General features: G+C 40.7%; 1 protein-coding gene and 1 long non-coding RNA gene across 3 annotated transcripts in view; one reads left to right on the plus strand and one right to left on the minus strand.

Annotated features, from left to right (window-relative positions):
- The window catches only part of LOC121660002, a 16,284-nt gene extending 7,389 nt beyond the window's left edge, over positions 1–8,895 (plus strand). Inside the window, exons 2-3 of the long non-coding RNA XR_006014522.1 lie at positions 723–733; positions 8,736–8,895. This is a non-coding gene — a long non-coding RNA (uncharacterized LOC121660002). The remainder of the gene's footprint in view (positions 1–722; positions 734–8,735) is intronic.
- GDF2 (growth differentiation factor 2) lies at positions 2,158–8,762 on the minus strand. 2 transcript variants are annotated; one of them, XM_042018853.1, is made up of 3 exons: positions 7,584–8,762; positions 5,004–5,940; positions 2,158–4,028 (listed from the first exon to the last, which is right to left on the minus strand). In XM_042018853.1, the coding sequence occupies exons 1-3, from the start codon at positions 7,921–7,923 to the stop codon at positions 3,863–3,865; spliced, it is 1,443 nt and encodes a 480-aa protein (XP_041874787.1). In that variant the 5' UTR covers positions 7,924–8,762; the 3' UTR covers positions 2,158–3,862. The 2 variants fall into 2 exon arrangements, with proteins under 2 accessions (XP_041874787.1, XP_041874789.1); XM_042018855.1 differs by having other exon boundaries at positions 3,906–5,940.
- Positions 8,896–11,387: the final 2,492 nt, after the last annotated feature.

The raw sequence follows: 11,387 nt of genomic DNA on the forward strand, positions 1-11,387 counted from the left end.
AGATAAGTAGAAGATTCAGGAGGTCATCAAGAAAATGCATTTCAAATAGGCATCCTGACTTAGTTCAGAAACATACTGTTGAATGTGCAGTCCCTGAAGAATTGGTATATTATGGGTTTGCATTATATTGTCTGCATTCTCTACGTTCTACATTTTGGATAGGTTTGCATGTTTGTTCAGCATGGTACAGCAAGCAGAGTTAGCCAATCATAAATACTGAATATTAAATATTCTATCAAGCCCTCCTATCCTGGGGTTATTATTGAAACAGTGAGAGCTCCAGCCACCCACAGCAGGCTTTGTTTAGTGGCCATCACGAATGGCTGCCATCGAACCGATCCGATTCCTACCGATGGTTCTGCTGAGGGCCTGATGCCTCATCCTGGCACTGCTGCCCACCAGGCTGGTATATGGCCCCTTTAGCTGTGCAGCTGTAAAGGACTGGGTTTCTCCCTGGCTGCAGGATCAGAAGCTTTGGTTGCCAGCCCAGTAGCAAGGGCCAGGCTGCCAGGATGCTGCTCCCTCAGCTCCTTTGGTGTGCTGGGCCAGCGTCAAGGCTTTTGTGAGGGCTAATGGTGGGTGCACCAGGCTCCGGCCAAACCAAACACCTCAGCAAGGGGATGAACACAGGAGTCCCCTTTGCCAGGGCTACACTGAAGCTATTCTCCTGTCAGGCTGAATTATGACTGATGGTCCAGCAGAAGCTTTAAGGAAGATGACAGAGAATAAACAGGTGCAGCTTAGAAGGACAACATGTTTCTGAGGGTGCCAGGAGGCAGAAGCCAGGGAAGACAAGGCAGTGGGCCAGCTTGGAGGCACGGAGAGGGTGAAAGAGGGTGTGGGCAGCCCAGAGCGAGATGGCAGGAGACACCTTTATGCTGAGAGGCTCTAAGGTACTGTGGGAGGGAGAGTGGGAAAATGTGTGGGAACGGCAGTGCCGCATGGAACCCAGGGGACGCAGCAGCGCCGCAAACCGGAGGGGGCCCGGGGGGAGCACGGACCCGCAGACAGCCCGGCCCGGGGTCCCTCACGGCCCGGCCGTGGCACCGGGGCAGCGCTTGGAGAAAGCACGAAAGGCTGAGGGCAGGTCAAGGATGGCTCTGAGGCTGCCAGTGGGCTCCAGTGAGAGCCAGGGCGGCGCGGAGCAGGTTTGCGCCTCAGGCAGGCACAGCGTCCCACCTGGCAGACGGAGAGCAGAGCCCCGAGCCCCCGGAGGGACCTGACCTGTTTCTGACTGCTGAACACCGGAGAAGGGACGTGGTAGTCACAGGCAATGGCCCGTTAGCTGTTCAGAGCAGCCAGAGGGGATGCGGAGCAGGTACGCAGTCTGAGGACAGGGTCTTCTTGCCTCACAGACATTGTTCACTTTCTACGTTGGCTTTGCCAGCTTGGTATGTGTTTCTACCTGCACCTTGCAACTCTTTGCAGTAACAAAAGGATTCACCGCTGCCTGTGAGGAGTTACAGCAAGGTACTGATATTTCCTGGAGTCCAGAGTGTGTGGCTGTGTGGACCTTCACGGTGTGTGGCCACACACCTGTGTGCATTACCTGTGTGGTAAAGGCCAGGCTCTGAGGAGGCTGGAATCAGCTGTGGTGGGAGCAGCATTACCCATGTAGGGCACAGCTGTGTCTGAAACGAAGATGTTTCCTTGAGAGGCCATCTAAAACCTTTTATTCCGAACATCAGTAATTGTTAATTTAGCTTAACGTTTCTATATTGACAGGATCTTTACAGTATAAAGGCATGTGAGCAGATACCAGCCAAACACCTCCAGATTCCCATAAGGCTATTGCCTCTTCACCTGTAGAAAAGAAAAGTGAAAATGGAGAAATTTTTATTTTTAGTGACTGCTGGTGCTGTGTTGTTAAGTTGCATCAGCTGCTCCTCTGTAATGGGACATGGCGTGGAGGAGTAGGTGAGAGCAGAGGACACTGTGTCTGCTGTGTACACAGACAAGGTGGGAGGTTGTGTAAAAATAACACCAGCTATATATTCTGACCAGCTTCCACCAGCTTACCATGTTTATCTATTCAGACTGAAATGCTATAGGTTAGCCTTAAAACTGGCTGTGGAGTCAGCTGGTGAGTCTGATGTTACAGGACTGTTACACAGATAGGTAACAGGCCTGAAAAGGAGGACATACATCGGACTTCTGTTTATGTTAAACAAATAAGTTTTAATTTTAACTGTGTGTCTGCTGAACACTGCACAAGCCCCAACCTGCTCCTCAGTAACAGCAAGCTGCTGGTCAACATTCATAACCCAGTGATGGGAGGGGGGTGTCTCAGTGTCCAGTGGGGCCCAGCTTGAAGCAGGGGCAAGATGCTTACCTGTTCTTCACAGCCTGTGTACTCTCTAGAACCATCATGACCACCTGGCTGACTTGTTGCATCCCAAAGCAGTTGAAACATGAGCAAGCTCAAACAATTACTTAAAATGAAGTGCAAAGCTACATAAATCAAACTGCTAAATATAAAGCCAAACATCAATTTGACACACACTTCAACCATGCTGAAGGTAGCAGCAGCTGTAGTCACTACTAGGTTCTCATTTCTTCTTGACCCTGTTCATCACCCTGTGGAAAGATTCATGTTTCATTTTACTACCATGCCAACCAAAATGTTAAGCCAATGGGAACATGATCCTTGAAGCTGGCTGGAAGCTCAGTTGATTTTTTTCATTGAAATACAAAAGCGACTTATAGTCCAGTTTTGGGATGGGATCTGTAGGTCTTCTCTGGAATTCAGATGGCATATCTAGGAGCTGAGGTTTTGAGCCAAAAGTGGTTTTGGGTATTTTTTTTCCCATCCAAATAAGGGAAATATAGATCAAAGTTTGACTTCAGAATGTAACACCCCCACCCCCCCGATTCTTGAGAATTTCTCTCTGTGAAGATGTGGGAACAGGTTTTTCTCCTTCTCCATTTTTCATTTAATTATGGATAAAGTCCTGAATTCAGTGAAGCCAAAATATAACTGGGACCTTGTGTTCCAGATGGGATCACTGGAGGGGACTTTGCTACAATTACATTGACACGAGGGTGAATGAGTCTTCTAATGTGATCACACCAAGTGCACGTTTGGCCATTTCTGATACTTGATTAAGAGAAGTTTTGCAAAATGTCAGGAGCTTAGGAGACAGGAACAAAATAGGGAGAGAATACAGGGGGCTCTGGCAGGAGGAAGATGTAATGATAACTGTAAGATAACAGAAGCCAGTGGGGAGTGGTAAAATGATTACCGCCGTGGGAAGCTTGAGAGGTTAATGGCATGCAGCTAGGGAAGTATGGAGTTTGCATGGGCCCAGATCTCAGATCTGATCCAATTGCAGACCAGTTCTAAAGAAAAAGACTATAAATCAGTTCAAGAATTCTAGTGAATCGTGCTTTGTGCTCATGGTTTGTGATCTAACCAGCAGTTCTTGATGGAATTACAGCTGCTCTGCTCACACTCACCTGCTCTTTGCTCTGTATTAGGTTAACAATAGTAAATAAACTGTGTATTGGATTTCAAGCTGACCTGCTCATGCCGAATGAATTCGTCTTGCCCACAGGCTGTCCTAATTCAAAACATATGTATCGATTTAAATTCTGTTCCTTCCATACATTAAGGTACTGTTTAGGTTTTTGCCTCATCAATGTTCTTCAACACTTTGAATTGATGTGTAGTTTGTTATGGATTTGGTTCAAAAGTGTTCTTAGGTAGATGTGTGTGTGTGTGGGAGGTGGTGAAGGAGTAGAAGTGAGGTGTACTGCAGTGACGTTGTACAGCACTTACACCTGTCACCTGCAACCAATGGAAGGCAGTTTGTCCTTTTACAGGCAAAACCTTCATTAGCATCAAAGGAAGTTTACTTTAATTTCAGGAAAGATGGGGTCCTTGTTTAGTGAAAATACAACTGAAGTCAGAAGAATGACAGCATGATAGTATATTTCTCATACAGCAGAATAGAACACAGATAGAAGTTTTCCATTTTTCCCAGGCTTCTAAGGGGTGAAAGAATTTCGTATGTAAAACAGAGTTTCTCCTAAGAAGAAATAAAAAAAAAAATCAGAACCTCATAGCAGACCTTGAACAACAAATGTATGCTTCTAAATAAGCAGCCTGGGCTTTTCAGTGCTGAGCTCTTTCAACCCCCACTGCTCTTAGGATACAGCTTCTAAGGCTGGACATCATTTGACTGCATGTTCTTGCAAAGAAATACTAAGAATATGCAGTAGGTCAAAGTGGCTCCTTATCTTTGTGCGGCGATAAGAGCTGCTGTTCCTCCTAGGAAACAGTGTCTTAGAAGCGGAAGGCTGCACTTCTTATCATTCAAGTATGTGCCATAAAGGGGTAAAAATAGGGACGTTGAGGATAAGAAAGCTGAAACTAAGGCACCTGCTACCCACAGAAGGATACTTGGGAATGAAATAAGTGAGAGTCTCTTCTGTTTTGAATACTGCAAATCTTCACTTACAGGAACAAATCATTTCCCTGTAAAAGCCTCTGAGATTACTGATATGAGAAAAGGCTTCCTGAATTTAGATTCCTGACTTTATCATGCAGACAACATTCCATTTACTGAGTTTTGCAGAAGTTGAAAATGTCAGAGTTGACTGGGAGAATTAGATTTCAAGAGCTGTTAAACATTTGCAGGACATCCTAAACCCCCATTGAAAATCCTCTAGTTTGTGACCTAAATACAGTTGATTAAACAGAAAGTTTGAAATAAGGCATTGACATTGTATCACTGTCACCAAATAATGCTTATTCATTCAATCTCACAATATTTTAATCCAGTATTCTTTTTGCCATGATATATAATGCAGGCTATTTACAGTGACTGCCATTCTTTAAATGCCAGTTTTCCTTTAAAACAAGCAGCGACAACAACAACCAGCCCCATACCCTGCTCAAACCTTGTTTGCAACGGTCTTCATTTGCATCACTATTGTACAGATTTACACAGGACAGGAAAAGGGGATGTTCCTATTCTTAGAGATTCTGCCTTATATACTACCTGCAGCCACATTCTGCCACTTTCATCCCTTCATAGTTATATATCAAAGTGGGCACACCAGCATCATCCTTATAAAGAATGGAGATTGAATCCAGTTTGGTTGGAACACAACAGGCCTTGGAGGCTTTTTTGGGGTTTTGGAGATGCACCAGAGTTTGGACAATAGCATGTTTTGTTGGGGTGACGTTATCTGTCAGAGGGAAGAAGCAACCTCCTTTACACTCAAAAGCTTCATAATCTTTTGGTGCAATGATCCAGGAATCCCAGCCAATCTCTTCAAAGTTCACATGGAGGGAAGTTCTCCTGCAGTGGTTGGCTCCAATGCTTCTCTTGCTTCTGGAGGAATGCAGGTGGGATCCAGGGATGGCCTTTTCCTCTCCCTGCTGTTCTTCTTCAGATGAAGTGTTGTTCTTTCCTAATTTCTTGAGCACACTTTCTTGTTCATGAACAATCATCTCCCGGAGCTCCACTTTGGTCTCTTTTGTCCCATTGCTGCGGTCATTGGAGAACACTATTAACAGGGGCAGATTTTTAGTGTCAGGGGTAACACTGATATCCAGCTTCCCACAAGTAAAACCACTCAGAGCTTTACTCTTTATAACAATCTCTAGCTTATTTTTAGTCTCCAGCTTGTCTGCCCTGACCCATCTTTTCACAGCGCTGGACACTTCGAACATCTTCCAACCACATTCCTGGATATTGTGGGAGACAAGGAAAGATTTGGTACTTTCTGGGTTTTCCCAGTGGCCATCATCTAGAACATCATAAATTACCATGTTGCCTTCCAGCCTAGAGAGAGATCCAACTTCCTTGTGACAGGAGATATAAATTCTCAGTTCCGCTCTGGTGATTTCCTCATATTGTGGAATAGAGATGTTGAAGAACAAAATGTGTTTCTGAAATGGGTTTTCTTCTGGTGAATCTAAAGAAACAACATCTGCAATAGGAAATTAAAATGTGGTTACAGTGCTTCTGACTGTCCAAGTAACTTGATTTTAAAAGACTCAGGATATATTTTGGGCATAAAATAAGAGCATGGTGACACAGCATTAAAAAAAAAAAGAAATCCTGTCTTCTGGCCAAGTTTCAAGGGCAGAGAGTGAAAAGAGGAAATGGAAGTCCCTAGTGTTGATTGTATTTTACCATGATTGCATAGCCAGGTGAGTGTGTGGAGGGAAGCATAAAGAGGCTGCCTAGAACAAACTGTGGATGATGCTGGGCTGTATTAAGTGCATAAGTAAGGCATGTGCAGAGTTTTCAGGTTTATCAATTTGCTAAAGATATTTTTATACAAGGAATTTCTAAAAAGACCAATGATTTCCTACTCTTATAATCATGCATGGGATGAACTGCTCTAATATACATATTTAAGTGTCTTTAAGAACTGTCTGTGCTGAGGCTTTTGTTGTTGTCTTCAGATAAATTTGAAAACCGCTTGGACTGGGAGTTCGGGGAAATAGAAAAGTTTTTGAAAGTCCTGAATTGAAGCCTCAGGGTATATCTAAACTGGGACTTGGTGATAAACAGCCTTTCATGCCTAGGTTCCAGACTGTTCCAGCCTGGATTCCCTGAGTTTGTGTGGATTTGTTCATGTTGTCTACAAATCTGTGTGCAGTACCAGCAACTCTGCCTTGGGAGGAGCAGATATTTGGCTGGAAGATCAGATTTGTAGTGTTTAAAAGTCATCCCCGATGTCTATTTAATGCTTAATGTAAACTAACTGCTTTATCGTGACTGGATTTTTGGGCAATTTTAATTGGCTGTTGCTGCCATTTCTTCAGAGCATTTACCCTCTAAAGTAGTCAGAGGGGAGAGTGAGATATGGAAACTAAAATATAGGTCATATTGTTGAGATTTCTTTCTATTTCAGGACTAGGGACATTAATTTGGGAATTTGGAGTTCTCTGTAGTGCTGTTACCTGTGTATGTCTATTTTTCATAGAAAAGGAAACTTCATTCTCTGTTTCATTTTTATAACAAGGATTGCACTTCTAACTTTTTTACTGCCTGATGGAGCTTTTAAAAGTCTATTTAATGTTACATAGACAGCGATCTTGAATTTTTTCAGTTGATATAAGCATGACTACCCATTTTCACATAAATCTTTGTCTAATCCAGAATTTTGGAGGAGCAGTGCTGTTCCTTGCTTGGATCCAGAGACACATTTCTCAGTTGGTTGCTGTAGTTTTTAAATACGTACAGAGCCCACCAGAAAGAAAAGCTGTCTAGCATCAGTCTCAATTATGGGTGATCAAAAGTTTGCATTCTAACATAGAAACTCAGTTCCAAATGTCTAGGATTGAGAAACATGCTCCATGTAAACTCTGTTATTTGGTGCATCATCTTAGTTCAAGCATTTGAGAAGAGAATATTGTACAGTGAAAATATCAAAGAAGAAAACTAAAGGTAACTGCATTTTTTAAAGACTGAAAGAAACTATAGAGTAAGAATAAAATCAAAAATTTTAATGTTGATTTGTGGAAGTTAGGAACTGAGTTTCTTCTGAATTTCAAAAGAATCTGAGTATTTACTATTTACTTCTTTAAAAATTCTAGTCCACATATTTAGGACTTCTCCTACCTTCAGTACTGAAGCTCCTTACAATATTGGATGCAGGGCTGGAGGACTTGTCTGCAGCATATCTGTTGTATAAATCAATCATGAACTGTGGTGGTTCTTCTTTAGTCTTCACTTGTGAGGGGACTCTTGACAAATTCAAACTCCTTAGTAAATCCATCTTCATATTCTCCAGGAAAGATTTAAAGTTGAAATGGGTCTCATCTTCCCTAGGATCATGAAAGCGTGCATCAGACTTTCCCATAGCTGATAGCCTGTCCCAGTCTTCCAAAGGCTTGCCTCTTGTCAAACAAGCAATGATGTTGAAAACAGACAGTGCAGCTAATACTCCAAAACAATGCATTTCTTCTATATTTACTTTCTGGTGGAGAGACAAGAGCACAAGGGTATTTTAGCTGATTACAGTCTTGTTTCAATACAGACAGAGGAAAGAAGATGTAAGGCAAACAACTGGAATGCCCTTTGCAAATCACTTTCTTGTGTTCTTTTTGCAGTCTGTTTCAAACCCCAGCCTCTTGTCAGTTGTCAAGCAGATTGGTCGTACACTTGTCCTTATCAGAGCCATTGATGCCATGCTTCAGCTTCTGTTATCTAGCAAAGCTCTTAGTTAATGAAGATTCTGTAAACATCTGACAAACACATGTGGCTGGTGGGAAGGACATTGTATATTGTAAAGAATCCACATTTCACTTTAGGGTCATCCTTGCTTAATTACATTCTTCTATCATTTCCTTGCCAACACAGAGAGAAGCTTTCTTAGGGACGCAGAAGTTTACACTGTTTCCAGCAAGACTAGAAAGTACAGATCTAGAACAAATTCACTCTATTAGCTATTAGCAAATAACATCTCACAAATCTTTTATACAGTCCCTTCACATGCAATCAGAAAATGCCCAATAGTTTGATGGAGACCTGTGATTTTGCAAGACATGATCTCATGACATTACAAACAACCTTAAAACTTCTTTCCGTTTATCAGCCAAGGGCTATTGTTTGTACACAGTGAAATATCTGTTTTGTGTCAAGTTTGCTTCATGTTGTTTGCAGGCTCGTCCATTTTCTGTTTGATTCCTTTGGTGTATGGGAATTTAGCCTTGTTTTTATAGTATCTTATGTAATATATTTCATAAATTCATGATGGTCAAGGCAGTCCAGTCATTTTTTTCAGCAACCTCAAAATGAAGACAGAACTAGGCCTTCTAAGGCCACATGGAAAGTAAAAAGTCCTTTTGAAGATACAGAAGATTATCTCTGAAGATATTGTATCCATGAGAAGAACAGGCCAAGGCAAATGAATTTCTCATGATGCAGAAGAAAAAACAGGTTATCTTAATTAATGTATTATGATTTAATCTAATGCTACATAATTGCTTTTTCTGTACTATTAATGCATTGTTTTTTTCTAAGAACAATTAAATTCATACAGTAGATGTGCCAGAAAATCTGAAGAGTATTATGAGCTTTTACATTAACAAAACTCTCACTGCAAACATGTGGTCTAGATTTTGCCTTTTTTGGCCATTGCTCTTGTTTTTTAGCAGTAGATACAGAGCATTTAAAGTGATCTGAGACTTCTGAAATGCTTGCTTATGTGTCTGTTCAAGATATAAGGGTGATCCAAGATCCTGGTTAATTATGTTCCTATGACATAAAGTCAAAAGGATTATTTGGCATTGATCCTGGTCTCCTGCATAGTAAGACTTATATTTTACTCAGGGGCTCTGTGTTTCCTACCTGCATGTAGAGTCCAGTTGCTTGTGTTTGGCTAAACATAACTTCTTAAGTTTCTCCAAACTTTATCTGAACTTGTCAAAGAAACAAAAATTTCTTCAATTTTTGTAGAACTTACTCTAAAAGATTGTCACCTACAGTTAAAAAAACCCTTTATGCTACATTTATTATTTCATTGTGCCTGACTTTACCTTCTGGACAGGAATTCTTGAAACTTTCTGGCTAGTTTAAGGAGTTCCATACTACTGACATTTTCTCCCTATCAAAGTGGTCGTACAGTGTAATCAAGTTACTTCTCAGTTTGCTTTCTGATAAACAGATTCTTTTTAGTAACAAAAGACATTTTCTCTACCTGTTTTGTTTTTTTCTTTTTTGTGTCTCTTTCAGAATTTGAATGTCTTCTTGAAAAGATGAACCCGAGGGCTATACATAGTTTTCTAGTGGCAGTCAACCAGTGCCACATGCAGAAATAAAATACCCTTTCCTTATGTGGTTCACTGCTCCAGTGTGTATCTTCCCAAAGCTTTCATTGGTTGCTATTACATAGCATCATGCTGGATGCTCATACTGCATCACAAATCCATGATAGCCACAAAATTTTTGTTAAGAGTTATGACTTTAAAGGGTGCAGTCTTATACTCAGTAGGAGCAGCCTCCATTCCTTGTGTCTAAGTACCTGAAGTTCTGTATCTGTCTACTTTAAAATTAATTTTAATTACATAAAGTGCAGCTACATCAAGCAATCTATATAAATACTTCTCTCCTCCTGCAAATGCTGTGGAGGTTGCTATATACAGACTCCTAGTTCATACATAAAGGTGTCATATACTGTCAGCCCAAGTGTCAACTTTGCAGAAACTTTACAATGAACAGTTTAACTCAGTGGAAATTTCTTTTGAAAGCTGTTCTTTGAGGTTTGGCAGTGAGACAATTTTTAATTAATGTGATACACAAATACATTAATATTGTCCAGTGGTTTATTTTAATTATGCAGCCTTGTGCAAGTGAATTGAATCGTCCACAAAAACCTAGGTACATTGTAGCTGTTGCTGTTACCTCTGGCAATTAAACAGTGGCCTGAAAGAATTAAATTGGATTTGTTTTAGAAAAAAAGGGTTTTAACACTTTGCTGGCTAGTATCAGCTGTTTTCATGTTTTATCTGTCTTTACTCATACCATATTCTTTTAGGATTAGTTAGTGGAATTATCTTGACCCGTGTTTATCAGTAGTAACTTTCTCTAGGAACTCAAACATTGAGCAGAATGGTTAATAGGATGTTCAAAGAAATACAAAGATCTGTTGGAATCAAGATAGTGAGGGTATCAGTGTCCTCTGGCAGCAGCTGACTGCATTTGTGCCATTTCAAATGCAATTTTTTTTTTCTAGAGGAAGATTAGACATCCAAATTGCAAAGATCCAGAAAGGAGTAACTTAAACCACTAAAAGTGGTTGAAAGCCTTTTTTTGCATTAAAAAATTGACCAGTACAGCTAAACTCCAAATGAAATAAGTTTTACTAATAAGAGATGTGTATGACTTGTGTAGTAAGGGTATGTTTTGAGAGAAATGACACTTACAGGTATAATAGCTATAATTTTGCCAACAGAACTTTAAATGCAGTCTTAACCTCTTAGAGTTTTGTAGGTGTCCTTAGGAGTGTAGCAGTAGCATTTTTTTCTTATGTCCTATAGACCTTAGATCACAGTATAGTATCTCTTGCCTAATAGCTTGCATCAGCACATCTCAGGAAGAATGGTTTTATCCAAGGACTAATTCAAGATATAGCAAATATTCCTTAAGGAGAACAAAATGCTATAGATGAGAATATAAGTACACTAAGTTAATATGTCAGGCTGTTCAGAGCTAGTGATAATTGGGAGCAAGACTAGACCTACAGAAAAAGGCAGATTTTCATAGAGAGCAGAAATAACATGGATTTAAGATACGTAGAAAAATGTTATACTTATGGCTGTTCTGTAGGAATGATGACTTTCTGACAACTTCTAAATTTTTCTTTATACATTAGCATTACTCTGTCAATTGTAGTCGAGCTTCTAATGATTTATAAGAACATAA

This window comes from Corvus kubaryi, unplaced genomic scaffold (assembly GCF_017639235.1).
Source record: "Corvus kubaryi isolate FWS band 111438036 unplaced genomic scaffold, C.kubaryi_AGA036_p1.0 138, whole genome shotgun sequence".
In the NCBI taxonomy this organism is placed as follows: Eukaryota; Metazoa; Chordata; class Aves; order Passeriformes; family Corvidae; genus Corvus; species Corvus kubaryi.

Coding starts and splice junctions, on each gene's coding strand:
- GDF2 (XM_042018853.1), bottom strand. CDS start 7,923: ATGCATTGTTTTGGAGTATTAGCTGCACTGTCTGTTTTCAACATCATT. Junction 5,941..7,583: donor AAGGAGCTTCAGTACTGAAG/GTAGGAGAAGTC, acceptor TTCCTATTGCAG/ATGTTGTTTCTTTAGATTCA. Junction 4,029..5,003: donor GTGGCAGAATGTGGCTGCAG/GTAGTATATAAG, acceptor ATTTCTTCTTAG/GAGAAACTCTGTTTTACATA.